Genomic DNA, 27964 nt, shown 5'->3' with positions numbered 1-27964 from the left:
CCTGCTTCAATGGTCATTTTTTATTAAAAGAAAATTGAAAACACATGATAAGAAATTAGACTTTTATCAATACACAAATAATTTTACTTAAAATCAACCCAGTTACATATTTTTAAAAAATTGCAGAACCTCTCCGCACCAATGTCCACAACCTAGAATAGGTTCACGTGAAACCTACAGTCCTACCCCGGAGCATCAGTTAAGTGACGTTGCAGGTACTCACTGACACATTTCTCCTGACACCGAGATGGTCGCAAACCAAACACCGTCCTTGCCTGGATGAAGCAAGAGTTCACATAAAAGAGCTTTATAAAATGTCTATGAAGGAGAATTGATAATATCAGAAGAGCTCCAGCACTTCAATTGAATATAATCCTCTATTATTCTTTTCTTGATTTAATTTCTGTAGCTCCCGAAAACTTACTTCAATCTTGTTGAGCTCGGAATAAACAGATACCTAAAGAAAAAAGTTTCAGAGTAACTTTTACCATAACGTCTACGTAGAAACAAATCTTCCATGAGTATTAGTAAGTTATTAAAGGACAAATTTTAAGAATAATTGTAATTCAGGTGATACTTGGGTACAAATAAAATCAGTATAGATCAAATAATCACAAACCTGAGATTTTACAAGCTTGTAAAGATTTATCAGTAGCCTCTTTGCTTCTGGCATCATTACTACAACAGTAAAATTTGCATCCAGAAGTAGACATATCCAATCCATAATCTGAAGATGAATAGGAAAAGGAAGTTAAGATTTTAAATTTAACTTCAGGTTAATTCACTTTACAAAGTCCATAAATATATCAAACAGTTATAAGAAAAATAAGTCTTTATAAATAAAATCTGAACATTTTTGTTTAGAGAGGGAGCAATTTCTACGAAATATAAAAAGTCTCATTTCTGGCTTTTAAAAAATTTATTCTAATTAAAAAAAATTTTAGAGATGGGATCTTGCTATGTCACCCAGGCTGGAGTAGGAATGCAATGGCATAATTCATAGCTCACTGGAGCCTCCAAACACCTGGGCTGAAGTGATCCTCCTGCCTCAACCTCCCAGAGTAGCTGCAATCATCCAGAGTTGCTGGGATTACAGATGCACCACCATACCTGGCTACTTTTTAACAATTTTTGTAGAGATGGGGTTTCGCCTTATTGCCAAGCTGGTCTTGAACTCCTGGCCTCAAGCAGTCCTCCAACCTCAGCCTCCCAAAGTGCTAAGATTACAGGCTTGAGACACCGTGCCCGGCCAGTAGTTGTCTTTTTATTTTTAAAAATTTTAGTTTTCAGTTTCAATAATTTCCAGTCACACCTACACAAAAAATAACCACTCATCTTCTGTTCTGCAAGATACATTTTCCCCAAGGACAAGGTGTTGTGTATTACAGATGAGTTACCATAAACCAGAATTATTACTAAGCATTTATAAAAGTTTCTTATGTAGTCCTACATCTTCCAATGGTGTAGTTAACATGCAAATATCAAAGCAACCGGGAAACTGGTTATCCATCTGGGAGGGGGAGCTGATCCCTATGGAACTCCTTATATCAGATTAAATTCTATATGTATCAAAGAGTTAAACACAAGAAATAAAACCACGTAGCAGGGAAAGCTGGTGACTATTTTCATAATCTTAGAGTGGGAAGAGCCTTAAACATAAGCCATAAAGAAGTTATAGAGGAAAACTTTAATTTTAATAGCATGAAAAAGTGTCAAAAGTTATACTAAAGAGAGTAAAAAGACAAATAACTTACAATGCATTTGATAGAAAAAGGCTAATTTCCTTAATATAAAAGGAACTTTTTATAAACCAAAAGACAGGAAATGCAATATATATATGGCCAAAGAACCCGACTAGGAAGATTCACAAAAACAAATATAAATGGACGAGAAGAGATGGTTTCCTTCTCTCATTATCAAAGAAATGCAAATTAAAATGAGGTAACACCTGTTACCCATCTGACTGGCAGAGTAAGTTTGACAAAACTGGATGTCAGTAAGAATGTGAAAAAAGAATGCCTCAGACCTTGCTGGTGGTAGTTGTCACAACTCTTCAAAAGTCTGGCATTTTGAAAACTAAAAATGCATGTACCATTTCATCCAATAATTTTTCTTGTGGGAATGTATTCAACAGGCATTCTCATAAATATACAAGAATATCTGTATAAAGATCCTCACTGAAGATTTACAACAGCAAAAAATGGTAAACAACTTAAATGTCCATCAATAGAGGATTGATAGATACATTAATTTATATTTGTAAAATGAAATAGTATGCATTGGTTAAAAGGAATGAGGCAGGGCCGGGTGCAGTGGCTCATGCCTGTAATCCCAGCACTTTGGGAGGCCGAGGCCGGCGGATCACAAGGTCAAGAGATCGAGACCATCCTAGATAACACGGTGAAACCCCGTCTCTACTAAAAATACAAAAAAATAGCCGGGCATGGTGGTGGGCGCCTGTGGTCCCAGCTACTCGGGAGGCTGAGGCAGGAGAATGGCGTGAACCCGGGAGGCAGAGTTTGCAGTGAGCCAAGATTGTGCCACTGCACTCCAGCCTGAGCGACAGAGCAAGACTCCGTCTCAAAAAAAAAAAAAAAAAAAGGAATGAGGCAGACGTATGTCTACTGGTCCAGGAAATGTCTAAAACAGTGCTGAGTGGGCCGGATGCGGTGGCTTATGCCTGTAATCCCAGCACTTTGGGAAGCTGAGGTGGGTGGATCATCTTGAGGTCAGGAGATCGAGACCAGCCTGGACAACATGGTGAAATCTTGTCTCTACTAAAAGCACAGGGGCATGGTGGTGGTGGGGGCCGATAATCCCAGCTACTCAGGAGGCTGAGGCAGGAGAATCACTTGAACCTGGGAGGCGGCACTTGCAGTGAGCCGAGATCGCACCACTGCACTCCAGCCTGGGTGACAGAGCAAGGCTCTGTCTCAAAGAGAAAATAAATAAATAAGTAAATAAATAAATACATACATACATAAAAAATAACTACTTAAAAATTTAACTTATGTTTAGGCCAGGTAAGTGTCTCATGCCTGTAATCCACATGCTTTGGGAGGCCAAGGCAGGAAGATCACTTAAGCCCAGCAGTTTGAGACCATCCTGGGCAACACAGGGAGTCCCTGTCTCTACAAGAAAAATTAAAATAAAAAAATTGTATTTTGCCCGGGCGCAGTGGCTTACACCTGTAATCCTAGCACTTTGGGAGGCTGAGACAGGTGGATCACCTGAGGTCAGGAGTTTGAGATGAGCCTGGTCAATATGGTAAAACCCCATCTCTACTAAAAACACAAAAATTAGTCAGGTATGGTGGTTCGTGCCTGTAGTCCCAGCTACTCAGGAGGCTGAGGCAGGAGAATCACTTGAACCGGGGAGGCGGAGGTTGCAGTGAGCCGAGATCGTGCCACTGCATTCTAGCCTGAGAGACAGAGTGAGACTCCATCTCAAAAAAGGAAAAAAAATTGTATTTTCATGTGGTGTGGTGGCATGTACCTGCAGTCCCAGCTACTTGGGAGGCTAAGTGGGGAGGACTGCTTCAGGGCAGGATTCATGTCTGCCCCAAACTATGATTCCCACTACACTCCAGTGTGGTTGACTGAGCGAGACCTTGCCTTCTCGAAAAGGAAAAAAAAAAGTTATTTTTTATATGAAGAATAGCCAACTTAAGTGTTTAAAATCCTTCGTTAGAATAACATATTACCAAACCAAAACAATTTATTGTCTTTACTGCTTCTATGTGGGATGGTTGATCTTGAGCCTGCAGGGAGCAAGCTGGCCCCAGATTTCTCCAAGTCCACATTTCTTTGCCTCCAATTCTTACATGTCCAAAGACAAGGAACTATAGACATGCCTTTGTAGGAGGGTAAATACATTATTTTTTAATGTTTCTTACTGTTTTTTAAATAAGTATTTTTTTTTTTTGAGACGGAGTTTCACTCTTGTCTCCCAGGCTGGAGTGCAATGGTACCATCTTGGCTCACCGCAACCTCTGCCTCCCGGGTTCAAGTGATTCTCCTGCCTCAGCCTCCCAAGTAGCTGGGATTACAGGCATGTGCCACCATACCTGGCTAATTTTGTATTTTTAGTAGAGACGGGGTTTCTCCATGTTGGTCAGGCTGGTCTCGAACTCCTGACCTCAGATGATCCAACCGCCTCGGCCTCTCAAAGTGTTGGGATTACAGGCATCAGCCACCGCACCCAGCATAAGTATTATTTTTAAAGAGGGACTACCATGGGATTCTCTGGGAATATCTTTTCACTAATCTTTATTCTCTTATTCCCTCCCCCGCCCCCTTTTTTTTGAGACAGAGTTTTGCTCGTTGCCCAGACTGGAGTGCAGTGGTGCGATCTCAGCTCACTGCAACCTCCGCCTCCTGGGTTCAAACAGTTCTCCTGCCTCAGCCTCCCAAGTATCTGGGATTACAGGCATGCACCACCATGCCTGGCTGATTTTGTGTTTTTAGTAGAGACAGGGTTTCACCATGTTGGCTGGGCTGGTCTCAAACTCCTGACCTCAAGTGATCCTCCCGCCTTGGCCTCCCAAAGTGCTGGGATTACAGGCGTGAGTCACCACGCCTGGCCTGTTCTCTTATTCTTAAGAGATGATTAAGGGGGCAACCTATATTATCAGCCCCTTCCTGTTGTCTCCCATCAAGGCTAAGGAAATTCTTGGAAAAGGGAAGGGTCATAATGAAGAATCAGGAATTTAAGATAAATTAAAATTCTGTCGTGTCGATTTATGGATCTAGAAATCTACTAAATGAGAGACTCCCCATTTCTAATTGCAGTGGTTTGGTTTTATGAGCGAAGAGATTCGTATGGCCTAGGAAACAAGACATCAGCTCTTGAATGCAGGTGCTGACCTTGAATACAACTTTTTTCACAGATTTTTCTCAGCACCAAATCAAAGTAAAAAAATAATCTCACCTGGTTCAAGGTAGGTGGGTGTATTCCAGGAAGAGTCATAGTAGCATTTTCACTACACTTCAGGTACAGGAAATACAAATACTTAAGAAACAGCTGGATGGGAAAAAAATGGACAGTTTATCACTTTGACAGAAAAAATTTCTATTATATAAACCCATCATGAAGATTGAAAAAAATGTTCAATTTATACATCAAACAAATATGCCAGACATCAGGAGACACAAAAATGAATAAAATGCAGTCCCTCCCATTAATGAGGAGCTCATCTGGTTTGGGGGTAGTGGTGGTGATAAGCTCATTGTTTGTAAATAATAGGTAGAGTAGAGAGAACCCTTCTGTCTGCAATTCTTTTTAGTGTTTATTCATTTATAACTTAGGAAGCTTAACTTGGCCTTCAAGTTTGGCACAAGGAATATGCCATGGTCTATCACCCTAGTATCGCTCTAGTTTTCTCAGCAGAATTTTTTGCCATTAGAGCTGGGCAACCTGTTATTCACATGAAAGAATTTGATAACCTTTAGAATGCCCTAACAGCTGGTTAAACAGCAATATTTAAACCAGAAGTAAAATTCTATACAACTTGGGTGAACACTTACCGTGATATGCTGTGCTGGGATGTCTTTCAAATGCGGCAGAAGAAATGTTTCGCTATATGCTGAATGAAGAATTGCATTACTTAGGACTAAAGAAAAATCTTACTTCAATGAATAGAAGCTGTTCTATTGAACTTATAAGTAACTTCCTTTGTCAATGTTAGTTTTCTAAATTTATACAAAAGTTTTACGTCTCTAAAAGAGCTCTATCGCCAAACACTCTCCTAATCATTGGAGATCATGTGGAATACTTTAATTGGTATTTATTCGGAATACTGATCTTCAGAATTGATAGAGTTTCTGTGTTAGTATAGCTTTTTTTTTTTTTTTTTAATATGATGGAGAAATGGGGGTCTCGCCATGTTGCCCAGGCTGGTCTCGGACTTCCGGGCTCAGACAATCCTCCCACCTGGGCCTCCCAAAGTGCTGGGACTACAGGCATGAGCCACCATGCCCAGCCTAGTTAAATTAAACAGGTTTAAGTAAACCTTACTTAATGTAGCATTGAACATAATCTATTTTCAAACAGAAACAAAAAACAATTGGAAAAGGAAAGAAAAACCTTAAATTATTGAGTTACTCCTTGGTTACTGCTTGGCATATAACTATACCCTATAAAGAGAAACAGAGGGATGCTCTATGTCAAAGGATACAGTAGAGCTGCTCTTTTTTGTACCACAGGGCATGAAGTGCTCTCCTTTGTTTTGTCCTGAGGCTTTTTATTTAACTCTTGATCACAGTTATTGCATTTATCTTCTTCAGGATTGAAGCCATTTTGAAGAATTTCAGTTTGCTCTTCCATTTTCTCATCATGTACAGAATTACTATAGTCAAAAACTGACTCCATACTGACATCTGTTTCTTGAAGGCTGTCATCACCAATGCTATGATGGTAGTTGAAAACAAGAGGTTAATCCTTATCACCAAGCTTTTGGGAAAAATTTCATTTCCTAAGCATCAAAGTTTTGGAAATCAAATAATGTAACAGATTATAAATGTAGAGCCCTCCTTCCCTTCCCTTCCTTCCTTCCTCTTTCTTTCTTTCTTTTCCTTCTTTCTTCTTTTCTTCCCTCTGTGGCCCAGGCTGGAGTAAACTCGGCTCGCTCCAGACTCCCTGCGTCCAGCTCCCGTGATTCTCCTGCCCTGGCCTGCGGGCTGCCTGGGATTGCCGCCGCGCGCCTCCACCCCTCCCTGGTTTTTCTCCTTTGGCTGGAGGCGTGGTTTCGACATGTCAGCCAGGCTGGTCTCCAGCTCCTGACCTCCAGTGCTCTGCCCGCCTCGGCCTCCCGAGGTGCTGGGACTGCAGACAGAGGCTCGCGCATTCGGTGCTCGGTGTTGCCCGGGCTGGAGTGCGGTGGCGTGGTCTTGGCTCGCTGCAGCCTCCGCCTCCCAGCCGCCTGCCTTGGCCTCCCAGGGTGCTGGGATTGCAGCCTCTGCCCAGCCGCCGCCCCGTCTGGGAGGTGGGGAGCGTCTCTGCCTGGCCGCCCATCGTCTGGGTTATGAGGAGCTCCTCTGCCCGGCCGCCCCGTCTGGGAGGTGAGGAGCGCCTCTGCCCAGCCGCCACCCCGTCTAGGAAGTGAGGAACGTCTCTGCCTGGCTGCCCATCGCCTGGGATGTGAGGAGCGCCTCTGCCGGGCCGCCCATCGTCTGGGATGTGAGGAGCGCCTCTGCCGGGCCGCCCGCCTCTGCCCGGCCGCCCCGTCTGGGAAGTGAGGGGCGCCTCTGCCCGGCCGCCCCGTCTGGGAAGTGAGGGGCGCCTCTGCTCGGCCACCCATCGTCTGGGATGTGAGGAGCGCCTCTGCCCAGCTGCCCCGTCCGGGAAGTGAGGAGCCCCTCTGCCCGGCCACCACCCCGTCTAGGAAGTGAGGAGCGTCTCTGCCCGGCTGCCCCGTCTGGGAAGTGAGGAGCACTTCTGCCTGGCCATCCCGTCTGGGATGTGGGGAGTGCCTCTGCCCGGCCGCCCCGTCTGGGAGGTCTACCACAGAGGCCAGAAGCAATGTGGGGGCTGGATGTGGTGGCTCACGCCTGTAGTCCCAGTACTCTGGGAGGCTGAGGCGGGTTGATCACTTGAGGCTAGGAGCTCGAGACCAGCCTGGCCAACATAGCAAAACATATGAAAAATACAACTGTCAAACCAACCAACGAACCAAGCGACAACAAAACAGGTCTACCCTGGAGTCATACTCTAATTTTTTCTATTTTCCTCCCTTTCTGATCCTTTATCCCACTTTTTTTCTTCCTCTTCCTTCTCCTTCTTCTTTGTCAAATAGAGGATTGAGTTATTATCATTGATCCATACAAAAAAAAAAAAAAAACGAAACCTCGTCTCTACTAAAAATACAAAAATTAGCTGGGTGTAGTGGCAGGAGCCTGTAGTCCCAGCTGCTTGGGAGGCTGAGGCAGGAGAACCGTTTGAACCTGGGAGTGGAGGTTGCAGTGAGCCAAGATTGTGCCACTGCACCCCAGCCTGGGTAGCAGAGGAAGACTCCATCTCAAAAATGAATCAATAAACAAACAAACAAACAAACAAAAAAAATAAATGTAGTGAAGAAAAAGGACCATTGGAGTCTAACTTACCTCAAGAAAATTTTTAAGCAAGCACAGGTGACTGATTCAGGAATGTCAGGGAACTGCTGTAGACAGAGTTGTAACAACTGTACATCTTTCTTTTTTAAGGCAATCTCCATTAAGTCGGGGCACAAACTAAGACAAAAAAATCTGAATCATTATTACATATTAAGAAAATTCTCAACTGCACAACATTTATAAGCCTTTTGAGAGTTTCAGAAGATTAGAACTATAAAAAACAAGGTCAGAAGAATTATGCACATAAAGTGTGGTACGCACAAACAGCTACCTGTAAGAAAGCACATGCGTTTGGATAAGCTGCATCAGACAGTTCCGGGGATAAAATGATGGTTCTGCTTTACACCTTTCCAGAAGTCCTGTTACTGTGTCCCCAATAACAGTATGAAAGTCAGGTGTCTGCTTCAGAGCCAAAAATTTCCGTACTTCTACTTCTATGTGTTTTTCTGAATCTTTCTGAAAGGGCAGAATTAAAGAATTCAGTTTGGCACATTAACGAATGTCACTCTGAACTTAAAGTTTCCTAGCACAACATTTTCTCAAATGACTAACAGTTATGCATTCCTGCAAAGCTGAAGCTGACACTGCAAAGTTAAATGAGAAAGAGATAAGACTAACACCGTATCAATCTCATGAGGTGATAGCGAGCATCAAAGAAGCCAAAACATCGGATCAACTCTGACACCCTTCAGATACTACACAGATGTTAGCTATAGCTGTAAAGATGATCATAAAAATAAGACAGAATGAAGAGTAGATGGGATTTCTTTGAAACACTTGAGTTTGATTTTTCATATTTCAATATTATTTACCATTATGGTTGACAAAAGTTGTTTGGATGGTGGAACCTCTGGCTGTAAACTCACTTCAATTTTTCGTCTCCTTAACTGGAATTAAGTAAATTGATTAGGATCACAAAACAATATAAGAGATCTAATATACATTTAGAGGGATATGAAACACTCCAAGGAGATTAGCACACTTTTGCTCTCATCAAAAACTTTTAAAAGTATATGTAACTAATAGACAACACGGGGCATTTCTGGATAAAGAATGTGAGGTTACTGGGTTCAAGCCGCAAACTGTCCTGTCATTAAAGCTAAAGCTTTAAGAGTTGTAAGGATATGATTCATTAAAATAATTGTCTTTTTCTGTTTTTCAACATTTGCACTAACGTTTCAATTTCAACTATGAAACTTACAATTCTTCTTGACTGCTCTGAGTTCTGGAACCCAAGTCCACATCCTTGAGGTGTTTCCCAGTTTACAAAATGGGGCATGACATGAGTTCCTAAGAAAATGCAAAATGCACAATTTCTGGAATGTTTTGACTTACTTTTTGCCCAACTAAACAATCACACAAAGAACAATTAAAAAAAAAAAACCACTCATACAATTTAAGAGAGGCTTTGAAGTGCATGTAATTCTGATAACCTCAGATAAGTAAATCATAATATAGTGAAAAGGCTGTATGTCCAACAACATTAAGCTAACAGATAAGGCCATGAGTAAACAAGGGAGGGCAGAGGTATTACTGATTTTGTTTAGGGGTTCTCCCATTGTCCCTAAAATCAGAAGAACACTGGCATTCAAAACACAGTGTAGCTCTTCAGCTTGCAGCAGAACCTGTAATTTGGACTGTTCACAAGTTTCGAACTTTTTTTTTTTTTTTTTCCATTTTCTGTGGAGTACGGGGTCTTACTATGTTGCCCAGGCTGGTCTTGAACTCCTGGGCTCAAGCTATCCTCCCACCTCTGCCTCCTTAAGTGCCGGGATTACAGGGGTGAGACACCGTGCCTGGCCTGTTCACAAGTTTCAATAAACAGTGGTAAATTTCAAAATTAAGAAAAAGCTTTACAAATAGAAGGCTGTGGGAATCTATATGAAACTACAAGTTAATAAAACGGTTTGTATTAATAAAACAAACACAAGTAAGTTTCTACCTGGATCTTGACTATGCTTGAGTTTTCCAAGAGCACCTGCTAATGATGACACTTCACACTTGTATGGAATCACAGTTAGAGATTTTCCATGTAGCATAAACAAATGTTCTCCATAATACCAGAGCTACAAAAAAAGTTACCAAAAACATAAGCAAATTTTTTTCTCTTCTAAGGTCTGACTCAATAAAGCCTTATCACTTACTGTATAAGTGCTCAGTATTAAAAACAAGGCAAAGTAAGCAACTTTCAAGAAGAATTTTATATGCAGAGCTTATTAAATAGGCTCTTATTTTTGCCCAAGTCTGAATGAAGCATATTTAAAGAATATTTTCAACTCAGAAGAATCTAATCAACATATACATTTTAAAAAACTGAATTGCTTAAAATTAATGCGGTCACTATTATACATCTACTAACATAATAATTACCAAGGCTACTATAGCATGGGCAAACTTCTAATGCACTAAATGTACAAACTGGAATTTAACACTTTACATCTTATGATTGTAAAAATGAGACAGGTATGTGAAAAAAAAGCCTAAGGGAACGAGGAAATAAAAAAAGTTTGTAATAATAAATAAAAAAATGGTAAAACAAATAATAAGTTGTAATAAAAAAGTGTGAGTTTATTCATAAAAAATTGTGAATAATTTTGTTAAAATTACTTGTTTATATATAAATTATAATTAAATTGTATGCTGAGAAACCTTGTCTCTTTATCCTCAAATTAAAATTACCAAAACATCCTATTGCCTTGATTTATTTGTATATGAATACTCATTCACTAAGTAACTAAAACTTACTGTGCACCTTGCTAAGCACTGAAAATACACTGGAGAAAAAAAACTCACAAGGAACCCTGCCTCAGGAAGTGCACAGTCTGCTCAGCTTCAATTTTAATTCTTTTAAGTACTTTTATGTAATTTCATGGTAACATTTAACATTTAACACATAATCTAAAAGACTTATTAGGAAAAGTAACAGCTTGAGGGTATAGTTCAAAATACATAAGTAAAAAGACAAAACCAAAGAGCAGCTAAAAACAAAACCTGTTTTATTAAATAGCTAATAGTTCTGGCAATAATTTAGAATTTTGGAAGTGAAGGCCGGGCGCGGTGGCTCACGCTTGTAATCCCAGCACTTTGGGAGGCCGAGGCGGGCGGATCACGAGGTCAGGAGATCGAGACCACAGTGAAACCCCGTCTCTACTAAAAATACAAAAAAAAAAAAAAAATTAGCCGGGCGTGGTGGCGGGCGCCTGTAGTCCCAGCTACTCGGAGAGGCTGAGGCAGGAGAATGGCGTGAACCCGGGAGGCAGAGCTTGCAGTGAGCCGAGATTGCGCCACTGCACTCCAGCCTGGGTGACAGAGCGAGACTCCGTCTCAAAAAAAAAAAAAAAAAAAAAAAAAAAAAAGAATTTTGGAAGTGATTTCAACAATAACCAAACTAAACATAATCCCTCAAGTAAAAAATAATTCTTAATTTGATCAATAACTGCCAAGCTATTTACTTATTTATTTACAGAGATGAGATCACACTATGTTGTGCAGGCTGGACTGCAGCAGCTCTTCACAGGCAATCATACAGCACTGCAGCCTTGAACTCCTGGGCTCAAAAGATACTCCTGCCTCAACCTCCACAGTAGCAGGGACTACAGACACACACGACCACACCTGGTTTGAAAAGCTGCCAAAATATTTAGGTCCAAAGAGATCTCTTCCCTTATAGCATATTTATTAGGCACAAAAATAACTAAATTTCTGAAGCAGGAGGATCACTTGAGCCCAAGAGTAAAAGATCAGCCTGGGCAACAGAGTGAGGCCCCATCTCAAAACAACGCAAAACAAAACGCAACAAAATAACTAAATCAGAGAAAGTACTCAAGTGAAAAAACTTACTTGACCACTGGTCCCTTGTGGTAACTCTTTTGAAGTCTGTAGTGTTTGAAATTTTATGTTCCATACAGAGAGGCATTCTATAAAATAAGACATAAATTCAGAAAAAAGTCCCAAGTATAAATATATGATATTTTGGGGAAGGGGGAAGTTATAGTTAAATATATACGTTTTGCTTTATTTAGTATAGAAATGAATTATGAAGACAGTGATTGCCACAGGAGCTGGAAAAAATGAGAGCTCATGGTAAGAAGCAGCCTGGAATGGTGAGCCCTGAGGAAGGGAGGGCTTTATGAATCAGGAATAACAATTAAAAACACCCAACAAAGAAAAGCCCAAGACCAGATGGCTTCACTGGTAAATTCTACAAATTTAAAATTTAACACAAATCTTCCCAAACTCTTTCAAAATATAAAAGAGCAGGAAAAACTTCCTAAATTCACTCAGGATTTAGGTTGCTCTGATACCAAGGCCAGACAAAGACACCACACAAAAAAACTACAGAGCAATAAATAACTCCATGAGTAGAGATGCAAAAAAAAAAAAACAAAAAAAAACAAAACCTCATCAAAATACCAACAAACCAAATCCAACGGGAAATATTAAGATCCATGACCAAGAGGGATTGATTCCAGGGAGGAAAGGGTAGTTAAGAGAAGAAAACCAATCAGTGCACCACATACATCAACAGAACAGAGGGAATAACCATTTGATCACCTTGGTTGACACAAAGCATTGTGCAAACTCCAAGTCTTTCATGACTAAAAAAAACAAAAAAAACCCAAAAAACTCAGAAAGCTAGGAAAGAGGAAGGAGCTTCCTTAACATGATAAAGGGCATCTATGAAAAACCCACAATTACCATCACTCAACAGTGAAAGACTAAAAGCTTTCCCCCTAAGATAAGGAAAAAGACAAGGGTGCTTGCCCTGCCTTCTTCACCACTGCTATTCTACACAACTATCACCACACTGAGAGGTTAAAGACTGAAAACTGACCCCCTAAAATGAGAAACAAGACAAGGAGGCTTATTTTCACCACTACTATTCAAGTTCTAGCCAGGCAAGAAGAAAAACAAAAATCCAATTTTTGTTTTATTTGTTTTGAGACAGAGTCTTACTCTGTCCACCAGGCTGGAGTGCAGTGGCACGATCTCGGCTCACTGCAACCTCTGCCTCCTGGGTTCAAGCGATTCTTCTGCCTCAGCCTCCCGAGTAGCTGGGATTACAGTTGCACGCCACCACGCTCGGCTAATTTTTGTACTTTTAGTAGAGACAGGGGTTTCACCATGATGGCCAGGCTGGTCTTGAACTCCTGACCTCAGGTGATCCACTCACCTCGGCCTCCCAAAGTGCTGAGATTACAGGTATGAGCCACCACGCCCAGCCAAAACTCCAAATTTAAATGGAGGTAAAACTAACTCTACTCACAGATGACATGATCCTGTATAGAGAAGATCCCGAAGAATCCACAGGAAAAGATTAGCATTAACAAACAAAATCAGCAAGGTTGCAGGGTACAAGATCAACATACAAAAATCAGATGCTCCTATATACTAAAAACAAAAAGCAAATTAAGAAAAAAAAATTCCGACAGGGCGTGGTGGCTCTTGCCTGTAATCCTAGCACTTTGGGAGGCCGAGACAGGTGTATTGCCTGAGCTCAGGAGTTGGAGACCAGCCTGGGCAACACAGTGAAACCCCGTCTTTACTAAAATATAAAAAATTAGCCGGGCGTGATGGCATGCACCTGTAGTCCCAGCTGCTCGGGAGGCTGAGGCAGGAGAATTGCTTGAACCCGGGAGGCAGAGGTTGCAGTGAGCCAAGATCATGCCACTGCACTCCAGCCCTGCAACAGAGTAAGACTCCATCTCCAAAAATAAAAAAATTTAAAAAAAAAGAGAAAAATAATTCCATGTATATTAGCATCCAAAAGAACAAAATACCTAGGAATAATTTTTTTTTTTTTTTTTGAGACGGAGTCTCGCTCTTATTGCCCAGGCTGGAGTGCAGTGGCATGATCTTGGCTCACTGCAACCTCCACCTCTCAGGTTCAAGTGATTCTCCTTCCTCACCCCCACTCCCCCAAGTAGCTGGGATTATAGGCATGTGCCGCCACGCCCGGCTAATTCTGTATTTTCTTTCAGTAGAGACGGGGTTTCTCCATGTTTGTCAGGCTGGTCTCAAACTCCTGACCTTGGGTGATCCGGCCACCTTGACCTCCCAAAGTGCTGGGATTATAGGTGTGATTACTGTGCCCGGCCCCTAGGAATAAATTTAACCAAGGAAGTGAAAGCATTGTACACTAAAAGTTATAAAACATTGCTGAATGGAATTAAGGAAGACATAAATAAATGGAGATATCCTGTGTTCAGCAATTGGAAGACTTAATATTAAGATGGCAATACCACACAAAGCAACCTACAGGCTCAGTTCAATATCAATCAAAATTCCAACGGTCTTTTTTGCAAAAATGGAAAAGCCAATCTTCAGAATCACATGGAATAATTATAAGGGGCCTAAACAGCAAAAACAAACTTGAAAAAGAAGAACAAAGTTGGAGAGCTCATACTTTCTGATTTCCAAACTGATTATAAAGTTACAGTAATCAAAACAGTGTGGTACTGGCCCAGTGTAATAGACTGAGAGTCATCTAGGGCCAACTGATTTTTCAACAAAGGTGCCAGGACCATTGTGGTGCTGGGACAACTGGAGAGCCACATGCAAAGGAACTAAGTTAATCCCTTATTTTACACCATACACAAAAATAACTCAAAATGAATCAACAACCTAAATATAAGAGCTAAAACCATAACATTCTTTGAAGAAAACATGGGGATAAGTCTTTATGACCTTGGATTTGGCCATGGATTCTTGGATGTGGAACCAAGAGCACAAGCAATGAAAGAAAAATAAAAATTGGACTTCATGAAAATTAAAACTTTTGTGCACAAAGGGACATTATCAAGAAAGTGAAGACAACCTATAAAATGGGAGAAAATATTTGGAAATCATACATCTGATAAAGGTGTAGCATCTAGAATATATAAAGAATGCTTACAATTCAACAACAAAGACAACCTAATTTAAAAACAGGCAAAGGACTTGCATAGACAATGGGCATATGAAAAAATGTTCAACACCCTTAGTCATTAGGGAAATGCAAATCAAAGCCAAAGTGAGGTACTACTTCACACCCACTAGAATGGCCAGAATCCAAATTATGGAAAATAGCCACGTGTGAGCAAGAACATAGGGAAACTGGAACCACTGTACAATGCCAGTGGGAATGTAAAACAGTTTGGCCACTGTGGAGTTCGGCAGTTCTTCAAAAAGTTAAACACAATCAATAACGAAAAGAGTATAACTAAAATGTTTGCAACGCAAAGGAATGACAAATGCTTGAGGTGATGGGTACCCCATTTACCCTGATGTGATTATGATGCATTGCATGCCTGTATCAAAATATCTCACGTGCCCCTTAAATACATACACTTATTATATACCCATAAAAATTAAAAAATGAAAAGCTAAATATGGAATTAACATATGACCCAGTAATTCCCCTGCTAGGTGTATATCCCAAAGAATTAAAAACTGGTACACAGCCGGGCGTGGTGGCTCACGCCTGTAATCCCAGCACTTTGGGAGGCCAAGGCGGGCAGGTCATGAGGTCAGGAGATCAAGACCATCCTGGCTAAGACGGTGAAACCCCGTCTCTACTAAAAATACAAAAAATTAGCCAGGCGTGGTGGCACACACCTGTAGTCCCAGCTACTTGGGAGGCTGAGACAGAAGAATGGCGTGAACCAGGGAGGCGGAGCTTGCAGTGAGCCCAGATCGCGCCACTGCACTCCAGCCTCTGGGCGACAGAGCGAGACTCCGTCTCAAAAAAACAAACAAACAACAACAACAAAAAACAACAAAAAAACTGGTACACAAATGCATGCACACCAATGTTCATAGCGATATTCACAATAACCAAAGGTGGAAATAGCTGAAATATCCATGAATGGATGAACAAATAACAAACTGTGTTGTACATATACAATAGAATATTACTCTACCATGAAAAGGAATGAAACACTGATACATGCAACAATGTGGATGAACCTCAAAAACATTTGGCTAGCCAGGTGTGGTGGCTCTTGCCTGTAATCCCAACACTTTGGGAGGCTGAGGCAGGAGGAGCTCATAGCAGGACCTCAGTGCTACTAAAAACTAAATATAAAAACAAAAATTAGGCTAAGTCTAAGTCAAAGAAGCCAGACACAAAAAGTATTGTATGATTTCATTTACACAAAGTATCCCAAAAAGGTAAATCCATAAAGAATGCAGATTGGTGGTTGCCAGGGGTAGGGGGCAGAGGAGAATGAGAAGCAACTGCCTAATGGGTCCAGAGGTTCCTTTTGACATGATGAAAATGTTTTAAAACTAGACAGATGTTGGCCAGGTGCAGTGGCTCACGCCTGTAATCCCAGCACTTTGGGAGGCCGAGGTGGGTGGTTCACTTGAGCTCAGGAGTTCGAGACCAGCCTGACCAACATGGTGAAACCCTGTCTCTACTAAAAATACAAAAAAAAAAAAAAAAAGAAGAAAAAAATTAGCCAAGTGTGGTGGCACATGCCTGTAATCCCAGTTACTTGGGAGCCTGAGGCAGAAGAATCACTTGAACCTGGGAGGCAGAGGTTGCAGTGAGCCGAGATCCCGCCACTGCACTCCAGCCTGGGCAACAAGACTAAAACTGTCTAAAAAAAAAAAAAAAAAAAAAAAACTAGACAGAAGTAGATGCACAACAAACACCAGTGACTCCTTCACTTTAATTTTTCTTCTACAAGTGCCTACCAAAAATTAAAGATAAATGAGAGTAAAAAATTAAAAAAGAAATGAAAGTAAAAAAGAGCATTAAAAAATTTAAAAAACGATTAATTTTATGTTATATGAATTTCATCTTAATTTAAGAAAACAGAATAGATGATTCACGTCTGGCAATGGGAGAGTGATGAAGCACACTGTGGGGCCGCCCTTCAGTGAAATATTATGCAGCTATTCAAAAAGCAAGGAAGATTAACAAATAATATGATCTAGAATGATCTCTGAGAGATCTTGGGTAGGTGAACAAACAAGGAACACAACAGTATGTACGCTGTGCTAACATTTGTGTTAAACAAGGAGGGGAAAAAACCTTTAAGTAGTAGTATTTGCTTGGACCAAAAAAAAACCGTAGAAAGAGACACAGGAAACTCTATAGTAGCCACTGGGTTTTTCTGGCAGGGAGGTAGAGCAGAAATAAGAAAGAGAAGAAGATGGGAGAAGAGAGAGAAGCACAGCTTAGTGAAGTGGTCAAGAGCCAGGACTTAAGAGCTGCAGGGTACATGGCTTAACAGAGTTCACCTGTTCAGGTTGACTCCTAGTTCCACTACTTAGTTACCTCATACCTGTTTCCTGTTTTGTAAAGGGGGATAGTACCAACTTTATTTCCTCCTATATGGTTGTTAGAGGAGTAAATGATACAAATAATGAGATAATCTCAGTAAAGTGCCAGGCACATGGTATAGTTATTTTATTATTTATTTTTTGAGATGGAGTCTCGCTCTGTCGCCCAGGCTGCAGTGCAGTGGTGCGATCTCTGCTCACTGCAAGCTCTGCCTCCCGGGTTCACGCCATTCTCCTGCCTCAGCCTCCCAAGTACCTGGGACTACAGGCACCTGCCACCATGCCCGGCTAATTTTTTGTATTTTCAGTAGAGACGGGGTTTCACCGTGTTAGCCCAGGATGGTCTCCATCTCCTGACCTTGTGATCTGCCTGTCTCGGCCTCCCAAAGTGCTGGGATTACAGGCATGAGCCACCGCGCCCGGCTGGCACGTGGTATAGTTATACTATAACCAGGAGCTCCTTTTTTTTTTTTTTTTTTTGAGACAGAGTCTCACTCTGTTGACCAGGTTGAATGTATGGTGCAATCTCGGCTCACTGCAACCTCCACCTCCCGGGTTTGTGTGCCAACAAGCCCAGCTAATTTTTTGTATTTTTGGTAGAGGCATGGAGTTTCACATGTTGGCCAAGCTGGTCTCAAACTCCTGGCCTCAAGCAATCTGCCCGTCTCAGCCTCCCCAAGTGCTGGGATTACAGGCGTGAGCCACCGTGGCTGGCAGGAGCTCCTTTTTTTTTTTTTTCCTTTGAAACGGAGTTTCACTCTTGTTGCCCAGGCTGGAGTGCAATGGTGTGATCTTGGCTCACTGCGACCTCCACCTCCCGGGTTCAAGTGATCCTCCTGCCTCAGTCTCCTGAGTAGCTGGGATTACAGGCATGCGCCACCACACCCAGCTAATTTTGTATTTTTAGTAGAGACGGGTTTCTCCATGTTGGTCAGGCTGGTCTCAAGCTCCCAACCTCAGGTGATCTGCCCGCCTAGGCCTCCCAAATTGCTGGGATTACAGGTGTTGAGCCTTGCTCCTATGTTAATAATAAACAGGAGAAACACAGAACAAAGTACACAGGTGAGGATGGGCGTATCAAATGTGTGGTCAATAGAGAGCCTCGCCTGAATAAGGCAGAGGGTTCTTGCTCAGAATTTGGGAGAAAAGGTTGGAAAAGGTGGACAAGGTCTAGGCTATGAAGGGACTTATGCTAAACGACAGAGTCTGAGTTTTCTAGTGAAGGCTGAGGTCTGCTATCATGCACTGGCAAGGAGCAATCCTGTTCTTCATGACTGACTAGGAAGTCTGGTGGGGAGTCGGTGGGTAAGGAGGCAAGGTGGTGCTGAGAATCCTGTTCAGAAGTCACAGAGTCCAAAGGTACACTTATTAGTTCCCACATTTCAAGCTGTCCATGTCCAGTGGATTTCCATGATGTGAAATGTTGCCAAGAATCCAATCCTCAAAGGCAAGGCTTACTAATGTTTCAAATATCTGCAGGCTAGTATGACGGTGACTAGTATATTCACCATTTTTATTTCTTTATGACATTATAGTTATGAGCATGGTGGTGATACCAAGAAGTGTTTTTGAAAGATCAATGCAAAATAAAAATAAAAACCAATTCAAGAATTAGGAAGGTACAAAAAAAATTGAGTATGCTGATAAAGAGAATGAATTAGTCTGGGTAATAACGAAATGAAAAAGAAAAGGAAGACTAAAAGGTACACCGTGAAGGAAACATACAAAGGCCTTCTTAATGAATTGGATGTCAGTTACCCTTAGAAGCTTCTAGTGGACTTCCTAGGACTGCGACGTGATCCTGATCCAGGGCAGTGAGTGCAACTCCATTTCGAGCATTACCAGATACAACAGCCTTGAGCAGCAGTGATCTAACTAAGCTCTGATTTTTTTGTGGGTCAGTTGGACGTATTGGTATCAAGGTTTCATATATACAACCATCAGAGCCTGTTGGAAACAAGCATTTGTTGTTGGTTATTGAAGGATACTTCTAAATCTTTTATAGTTAAATGTACTAGGTTGTTTATAAGATTTTACCAATTTGATAAAAGAGCCAACCAGAAAAATAAACAATCCCATCACCATGCTTTTTCTTAAAGAGTACCACAAATTTAAACTGGGGAAAGAAGTATTATTAATAAAAATCTCAGTAAGAAATGTAATAGTCAAGAAATACAAACTGTAAATACCTGCAATAACTTAAAATATTGAGGGGGACTGCCCAGAATATAGATTATCTAGTCTCTAAAATGATATATCCCTTATTAGAAAGTAATTAGCATCTAGTCTATACATTACGTTTCTTTCTTGTTTGTTTTCTTGAGACAGGGTCTCACTCTGTGGCCCAAGACTACAGTGCAGTGGTGTGATCACAGCTCACTGTAGCCTCAACCTACTGGGCTCAAGTGATCTATCTTTCCACCTCAGCCTCCCAAATAGCTGGGACTACAGGTGCACACACTTCACCCAGCTAATTAAAAAAAATTTTCTTTTAGAGATAGGGTCTTGCTATGTTGCCCAGGCTGGTCTCCAACTCCTGGGCTCAAACAATCCTCCTGCCTTGGTCTCCCAAAGTACTGGGATTACAGGTGTGAGCCAGCGTGCTTAGTCTATTATAATTCTTCCTACCTTATCACCCTGAAAACCTTATGAAATTGCTCTTTCTTGTGGGCCAACTGAATTTCAGCAGTTTCATGTGGTTCTAGCTATTGTTACATAAAGATTTATATAACCCTTTGGTTCACACTTCCTCAATTCAAAGTTCATTAAGCTAAACATTAAGTACATTCCAATAGCCCCCAAGATATGAAAATGATAGGAGCCTTTTAAAAAATAGCCACTGCAAACATTTGCACACTGAAAAACTTCACAAAGATTTTTAATTGTGACAATATGGAAATGTTTCCCATGTATTGCTCTTGTTTTTCCTTCACCTTCTCAGAACAACTTCAAAAACAGCCATGAAGGGTGGAGGGGAGAGTGTACTACAGAGACTTTTTTTTTCTTCCCCACCCTAGAGGCCTAAGACTGGGGTTATACTTTAGACCACTTCATAAATGTAGACTCTAAGGCATTACAATCTATAACAAAAAGCAACTGGCATGGGCCAAAGCTGCTGTTAGTCTCGTTTTGCCCATCTGTCTCAGTCACTATTCAAGGAAGGGCACACTAAATCTAATGGTTGGAAAAAAGGAGCAGAGGGGCCATGCCAAGCATAGACAGTTTATGGTTCACTAATTACACTCAAAGAACCTGGGCCTTATCAGCTAAAAGGTGATTTCTCTTTTTCACTGGTATTAACATTGTTACTTATTGCTTATGGTAAATTTTGCTTTTTGGTTTTGTTGAGACGAGTCTCGCTCTGTCCCCCAGGCTACAGTGCACTGGCTCGATCTCAGCTCACTGCAAGCTCCGCCTCCCAGGTTCACACCATTCTCCTGCCTCAGCCTCCTGAGTAGCTGGGACTACAGGCACCTGCCACCACGCCCGGCTAATTTTTTGTATTTTTAGTAGAGACGGGTTTTCACCGTGTTAGCCAGGATGGTCTCGATCTCCTGACCTTGTGATCTGCCCGCCTCGGCCTCCCAAAGTGCTGGGATTACAGGCACGAGCCACCGCGCCCGGCCACCTTATGGTAAATTTTAAGACCTAAAATATAAAGAAGCAATGTTAGAAACGGATGCTGTACCTAAAGTACTTCAATAGGCCCTCAAAACACAGGATCACTGATCTAATGCATGGCCAGACATGCAAAGTACAAAAAGCAAAGGCATGGGCCGGACGAGGTGGCTCACGCCTGTAATCCCAGCACTTTGGGAGGCCAAGGCGGGCGGATTACCTGAGGTCAGGAGTTCGAGACCAGCCTGACCAACATGGCGAAACCCTGTCTCTACTAAAAATACAAAAATGAGCCAGATGTGGGGGTAGGCGCCTGTAATCCCAGCTACTCAGGAGGCTGAGGCAGGAGAATTGTTTGAATCCGGGAGGCAAAGGTTGCAGTGAGCAGAGGTTGTGCTACTGCATTCCAGCCTGGGAGATAGAGTGAGATTCTGTCTCAAAAAAAAAAAAAAAAAAAAAAAAAAGTGAAGGCATGAATGCTGTAAAGAAGCACAGAAATGGCTGTAACTGAATGCTTCACAAAGTCTACGATTCAAAAACATACACTATCCTATAACATTCCTCTATTTATAATCTCTGAAAGTTCAAAGAAAGAAAACTTACTTAATGACATCAAAGAGATGAATTTCCGATCTACAGATGCAGTAAAACTCTCTATAACAGAGTTTTCGTCTTGTCCAAGTAAGAGCGTATATTTGGTTAATATACGTGAGTTAAACATTTGCACATAAGCAAAGTAATTTTCATGCTGCAAAAAAAAGGTTATTTTATAAATATTCCCATTTCAACCAAGTATTTTAACATATGTTAAAACCAGAAGTTGTCACCCCATTCTAATTACATCGATGAGTACTTAAAAACATCTTATCCTATTAAATTTGTTTGTTTGTTTGTTTTGAGACAGGGTCTTGCTCTGTGGCCCAGGCTGGACTACCATGGTGTGATCTCAGCTCGTTGCAACCTCCACTTCCCAGGCTCAAGCAATCCTCCCACCTCGGCCTCCCAAATATCTGGGAATACAGGTGTGTGTTACCATGCTCCACTATTTTTTTTTTTTTTTAATAGAGATGAGATCACCACACCCAGCCTAAATTTAAAAGGTTATAAAAAAAAGTTAGAGGCTGGGTGTGGTGGTTCACACCTGTAATACCAGCACCTTGGGAGGCCAAGGTGGGTGGATCACAAGGTCAGGAGTTCGAGACCAGCCTGACTAATACGGCAAAACCCCGTCTCTATTAAAAATACAAAAATTAGCCAGGCGTAGTGGTGGGCGCCTCTAGTCCCAGCTACTTGGGGAGGCTGAGGCAGGAGAATCGCTTGAACCCGGGAGGCGGAGGTTGCAGTGAGCCAAGATCGTGACACTGCACTCCAGCCAGGGCGACAGAGTGAGACTCCGTCTCAAAAAAAAAAAAAAATTAGAGATCTTCTGAGAGAATAATGAAGTCCCATTTTAGTTTAAAAAATAATGGTGTTAGGCCGGGCGCGGTGGCTCACGCTTGTAATCCCAGCACTTTGGGAGGCTGAGGTGGGCGGATCACCTGAGGTTGGGAGTTCAAGACCAGCCTGACCAACATTGGAGAAACCCCGTCTCTACTAAAAATACAAAATTAGCCGGGCATGGTGGTGCATGCCTGTAATTCCAGCTACTCGGGAGGCTCAGGCAGAAGAATCACTTGAACCCGGATGGAGGAGGTTGCGGTGGGCTGAGATCGCACCATTGCTCTCCAGGCTGGGCAATGAGAGCGAAACTCTGTCTCAAAAAAAAAAAGGTTTTGAAATTTCACAGCTGGGCACAGTGGCTCACACCTGTAATTCCAGGACTTTGAAAGGCCAAGGCAGGAGGATCCCTTCAGCCCAAGGAGTTCAAGATCAGCCTGAGCAATACAGTGAGACTCTGTCTCTACAAAAAATAAAACATAAGCCAGGATGGTAGTGCATGCCTGTAGTCCCAGCTACTGGGCAACTCGGCAGGCTGATGTGGGAGGACTGCTTGAGCCAGGAGGTTGAGGCTGCAGTGAACCATCGTAGCACTACTGCTCTCAAGCCTGGGTGACAGGGCAAGACCCTGTTTCTAAATAAATTTTTTTTTTTAAAAGAAATTTCACAAAATGGGCCAGGAATTGAAGATATCACTTACTTTTTCAGTAATAAAAATTAAAACAGGATGCCTGAATACTAGGAAAAACTTTGTCCATCTACAAAAAAAGAAAAAAAGAAAAATTATTGGATGCAAAAATCACCAGCTGGGAGACACATATCAATCAAAATTTAATCAAAGTTTTCATTAAATATTTTTTAGAACCAGAGAGACATCAGAGAACACTTAATTGGGTGTTTTGAAACATATACCACAAGGAATACGCATTTGTCAAATGCAGCTCTGGATTAAATGCAGGTTGTTGAACTCCCCAGATGATAATGTGAATTTTAAAGTTCTAAGAGGAGAGATGCAGTGCTTCCCAAACTTAATTGACTCCCCTACCTCATTTTTTTCAGAGTTACTTTTGGGACTCGTGTTCTGAGGGGAACATTAAGGTCTCAATATAGAGGAAGCTGAGGCATAGAGAAGTTACTGGCTGCACAGTTTGTGGCAAAGCGGCAACTAGAACTCAAATCCTCCAAGAATTTCCCTCAAAACAGTTGCTCACACCTTAGAGGGATTCATCAGGTCAGTCTAATATATAACTGGTTATTGTCCACATTGTAAGTACCAGTCTTCACTCTGACTTTTAGAAAATTAGTTTCTACCAGGTGGACCTGGAGAAAACAAGTAAAATGAACAGGAAATGTGATGAAATAAAGAGGATCGGAAAGACGTGAAATCATGAAGTGTCCTTCTATCCCTTGATGTCATTTTTCCAGTTTTATTTCAGAATCTGGGAATGCAGAGGTCTTAATGCATCATGATTTCACTAACACGATGCACTTTTAGCCAGCGAACAAGGATGGGAGCTTGGTAGTCAGGGCAGTATGAGAGGAACAAAAAGATTTTGGTCTTTTGGGATAACCCATTTCATCCTCAAATAACTGAGTATCCAGTTCTGTCAAGACTTCATATGACTCTATGGTTTCTTCAATCTTCATGCCCAGAGGCTTCTTAGGATGTTGTTTTAGTCAATGTTTTATAAGTGATTTTTAATTAGGTTACTTTCATTATGTTTATAACCAAAATACTTTTGAACAAGGCAAAAAAATGTTCAGTGCATTTTTATTTTGATAAATTTACTTACAAGTACTGGAACTTACTTAATCACTTCTTCATCAGAGATAATAGTTTCAATTTTCTGCTGGGGGTCTGCAAGCAAGGCCTCTAAACCACGAACAGCACCTTCCTTGAAGAGCACCAAGGGTTCTGTCCCTTGCACTGAAAGTATCCTATATACTTCTGCTGACAACTGGAAGAACATAAAAAATTTTAATTTTCATTCTAAAACAATTTATACCTAATATAAGGATATTTAGAGAAGGCTTCTTTTAAAGTGACTGCTTTATTTTCATTTTGAATTAATTTTGCTTTATAATTATGTATGGTTCCAAAATCTAACCTACAACACAAAACACATTTAGAAGTCTTAAGTTTTTCTCTTATCCTCTCTACCTAGTCCCTGCTTTAATCCATAAGTTCATTTTTGGTTTACCCGTTGTGACTACTAGAGGTTAGGCTAAAACCTGGGTTTCTTAACACTGGGAAAGATACAGATAAGCCATTCATGCAGAGGTACATGCAATTCTGGTGTTAGATAAGAAATGAGGCCACAATTATAACTACAGCCTGAAAAAGAAGTTAACACCGTGTGTGAGGAAAACAACAACAACAAAAAAACCCCCACTGTTTAAAATTCAGGATTGTGTTATGAATTTTAAGGTAAATGAAAAGACTGGAGCCAGGGAACAGCACAGCTAGCTAGCTAGAAGTTTCAAGGATCCAGGCAACAACTGCATTATATCTGAATCAGTCCTATTGTGAGCCACTTCTAAAATGTGCCAATTATATTTAGACATTTAGAACTGGAAAGAACTTTCAAGATCAACCTAGTTTAAGATCCTCATTTTATAAGTAAGAAAAAATGAACACACCCTAGGTCATTAGTAGAACATGCACAGCTAGTCATGCTTTTATTTTTTACTGTATTACGTGCCACTCTTAAAAATGTACAATACATGGGCCAGGCGCGGCGGGTCACGCCTGTAATCCCAGCACTTTGGGAGGCCGAGGTGGGCGGATCATCTGAGGTCAGAAGTTCAAGACCAGCCTGGCCAACATGGTGAAACCCTGTCTCTACTAAAAATACAAAATTAGCTGGGCATGGTGGTGCATGCCTGTAATCCCAGCTACTCGGGAGGCTGAGGCAGGAGAATTGCTTGAACCCAGGAGGCATAGGTTGCAGTGAGTTGAGATCGAGCCATTGCACTCCAGCCCGGGGGACAAGAGCGAAACTCCGTCTCAAAAAAAAAAAAAAAGTACAATACATGAAACTTGCAGGGTCTATTCTACCTATTCTAAGAAAGGGCACAGGAAGTTCATTTTGCTCTCACAAAAGACACCCTCCAAACATCCAAACTCATGGAAATATGTATAAATTTCTCATTCATGAATTATATAAATCCTCATCTCCTTAACTCATGGAGACATGTTACCAAGATACATTGTAAGATAATTAGAATGAAAACCTGATTAGGACCTTATGCTTATTTTCCCAGAGGTACTAAAACAAATAACACATACTTCATTATGAATGATTCTAATTCACCAATAAGCTAAATAAATATGTTGGAAAATTCAAAGACTTACTGTAGCTTTAAATACTTTATCCAGGTTTACATCTTCATTATTCCATATTCTTAAAACCTTAAATCAAAACATACTAGTTAAAAACTATCCTATTCTCCATTTACATATAATAAATACAAACAGTTAATAATCAACATTTATGTTGTATATATTATACAAAAGCTTTAAAACTCACCTTATTATCGTGTACAACAATATACTCTCCAGTTTGAAAGTTGCACACAGCTGGACATGTTATAATTTGACCTTGTTTCACTGACCAGCTCCCCAAGGGTTTCTGATCAGAAACCTAATGAAATTAAGATAAATACAATATTCAAGAGGTCAATTTCAAACATTAAAAGCAATTAAATTTATAATCAATAAAAGAAACCATTAAAATGAAAGCATTTTAAAAATTTACTGGCCGAGGGCAGTGGCTCACGCCTGTAATCCCAGCATTTTGAGAGGTCAAGGTGGGCAAATCACGAGGTCAGGGGTTCGAGACCAGCTTGACCAACATGGTGAAACCCTGTCTCTACTAAAAATACAAAAATTAGCCAGGTGTGGTGGCGCGCACCTGTAACCCCAGTTACTCAGGAGGCTGAGGCAGTAGAATCGCTTGAATTCGGGAGGTGGAGGTTGCAGTGAGCCGAGATCGCGCCACTGCGCTCCACCCACCTCAGCCTCCCAAAGCTCTGGAATTACAAGCACACGCCACCACGTGCGGCTAATTTTTGTATTTTTAGCAGAGACAGGATTTCACCATATTGGCCAGGCTGGTCTCGATCTCCTGACCTCAAGTGATCCACCCATCTGGGCCTCCCGAAGTTCTGGGATTACAGGTGTGAACCACCGCGCCCGGCCAAACCTCTAAAACGGTAGTTAAAATGAAAATATAACCAAGTTCCTAAATAAGTAAATAAGCAACCCTTTGTTAAGAAACAATAGTACATTTAAAAATTGATTATATTATGCCTCTGCATGGGAAGTTATGCCTCTGAACAGCGGCATGGGAAATTAAGTAGGGACATCTGAGATCATGTCTGTCCAATTCCAATCTGCCACTGTATTCATATGCAGGAGCTGCAAAAGTGCAAATCTATTTGACATCCAAAGTGAAACCCAATAGAGTCAGCAGAGTCAAAACGGTACAGGGAGCTGTTAGCAACCTGTTCTCAAAACGTCAAAGCAGATAGCTAACTTCTTTAAAACATGGAAAACTATGTTCAGCAGCCCAGAGAAAAGTAACTGCTTTCTATGCGACCACCAAAAGCAAGGTTAGAAAGTGTTCTCTATCAGGCTTTAGGCTGAAATGGGGGCAGGGCTTGCAGATTTTCCCAGGACTCAACTCCAGGATTCCCAGCGTGAACCAGAGATGCCAACAGACAACTCACTTGGAGTCAAGATTCTTACCGAGCTATCAAGAAGTCCCTCACTCTCTAAAATTCTCCCCGCCCCTACAAAGAGAGGGGTGTGAAGAGTAGACATAGGGCTAAACCACTATTCCTACTCTGTCAGTGTCATCCTCTCCCGCCCAACCAATCTTCGTTCCATCCTCCCGCGGGCGGCTAAGATGATAAAGACCCTAGGAGGGAATTTTAGCAAGGCCAACTCCGTGAGTTCCGAAGCAAAAGCACAGGTTCTCTTTCTTTTCCGAGTCTAACCCACGTGCACTCAGACGCTCTGCCCCTGCAAGTCGGAAATATGCCTTTACAGGAAGGCAAGCAAGCCAGATTCTAGACCTCACTCAGCGTCCCCAACAGGCCCAGCCGGCTCTCTGCTAAGCCTTCTCCACGATCTCTTTCTGAAGCTGTGAGAAACTTGAGCTCGAGCTCCGCGCTCAGAAAGGGGCGAGAGGGCAGTCGAGGCGCTCCCAAACCTATTTCCTTCACCTTATAGAGGATGACTGTCCTGCCGCTGTCTGTCACTAGAAACTGGTCTGTTTTGTCGCTCTGCTCCACGCCTAGGAGTCCTTCAGGCCCGGCGCTCAGGACTACCGAAGACAACGTGAATTCTTCCTCCAGCGCTGCCATTTTGAGCAAACCTAAGTACGGCCGCGCGCACTCCCGGCAGGCCTCGCGCTTTCTCTCGCGAGAATGAACGGGCCTGAGGGGGCGAGTGCTTGCCAAACCAGGAACCTGCTCTCGCAGCCTGCGACCTCTGGCGGGCGGAAGGAGCGAGCGCGACTATGAAT

At 41.7% G+C, this 27964-nt stretch overlaps 1 protein-coding gene and 1 non-coding gene across 3 annotated transcripts; both read right to left on the bottom strand.

Annotated features, from left to right (window-relative positions):
* Positions 1-27835, bottom strand: NOL11 (nucleolar protein 11). 2 transcript variants are annotated; one of them, XM_032176970.2, is made up of 18 exons: positions 27663-27835; positions 25964-26077; positions 25789-25845; positions 24243-24391; positions 23134-23191; positions 21600-21744; positions 19137-19325; positions 11949-12025; positions 10051-10174; positions 9310-9398; positions 8921-8995; positions 8380-8564; positions 8100-8225; positions 6176-6406; positions 5526-5604; positions 4930-5022; positions 620-727; positions 1-457 (listed from the first exon to the last, which is right to left on the bottom strand). In XM_032176970.2, exons 1-18 carry the CDS (start codon positions 27801-27803, stop codon positions 341-343), a joined length of 2157 nt encoding a protein of 718 aa, XP_032032861.1. In that variant the 5' UTR covers positions 27804-27835; the 3' UTR covers positions 1-340. The 2 variants fall into 2 exon arrangements, with proteins under 2 accessions (XP_032032861.1, XP_058284773.1); XM_058428790.1 differs by lacking the exon at positions 8921-8995.
* On the bottom strand, positions 3736-3866 carry LOC116484378 (small nucleolar RNA SNORA38). The gene has a single exon (XR_004252551.1). It is a non-coding gene; the product is annotated as a small nucleolar RNA SNORA38 (small nucleolar RNA).
* Positions 27836-27964: the final 129 nt, after the last annotated feature.

This window comes from Hylobates moloch, unplaced genomic scaffold (assembly GCF_009828535.3).
Source record: "Hylobates moloch isolate HMO894 unplaced genomic scaffold, HMol_V3 SCAFFOLD_15, whole genome shotgun sequence".
Taxonomy (NCBI): domain Eukaryota; kingdom Metazoa; phylum Chordata; class Mammalia; order Primates; family Hylobatidae; genus Hylobates; species Hylobates moloch.
This window is presented reverse-complemented; position numbering and strand designations above follow the sequence as displayed.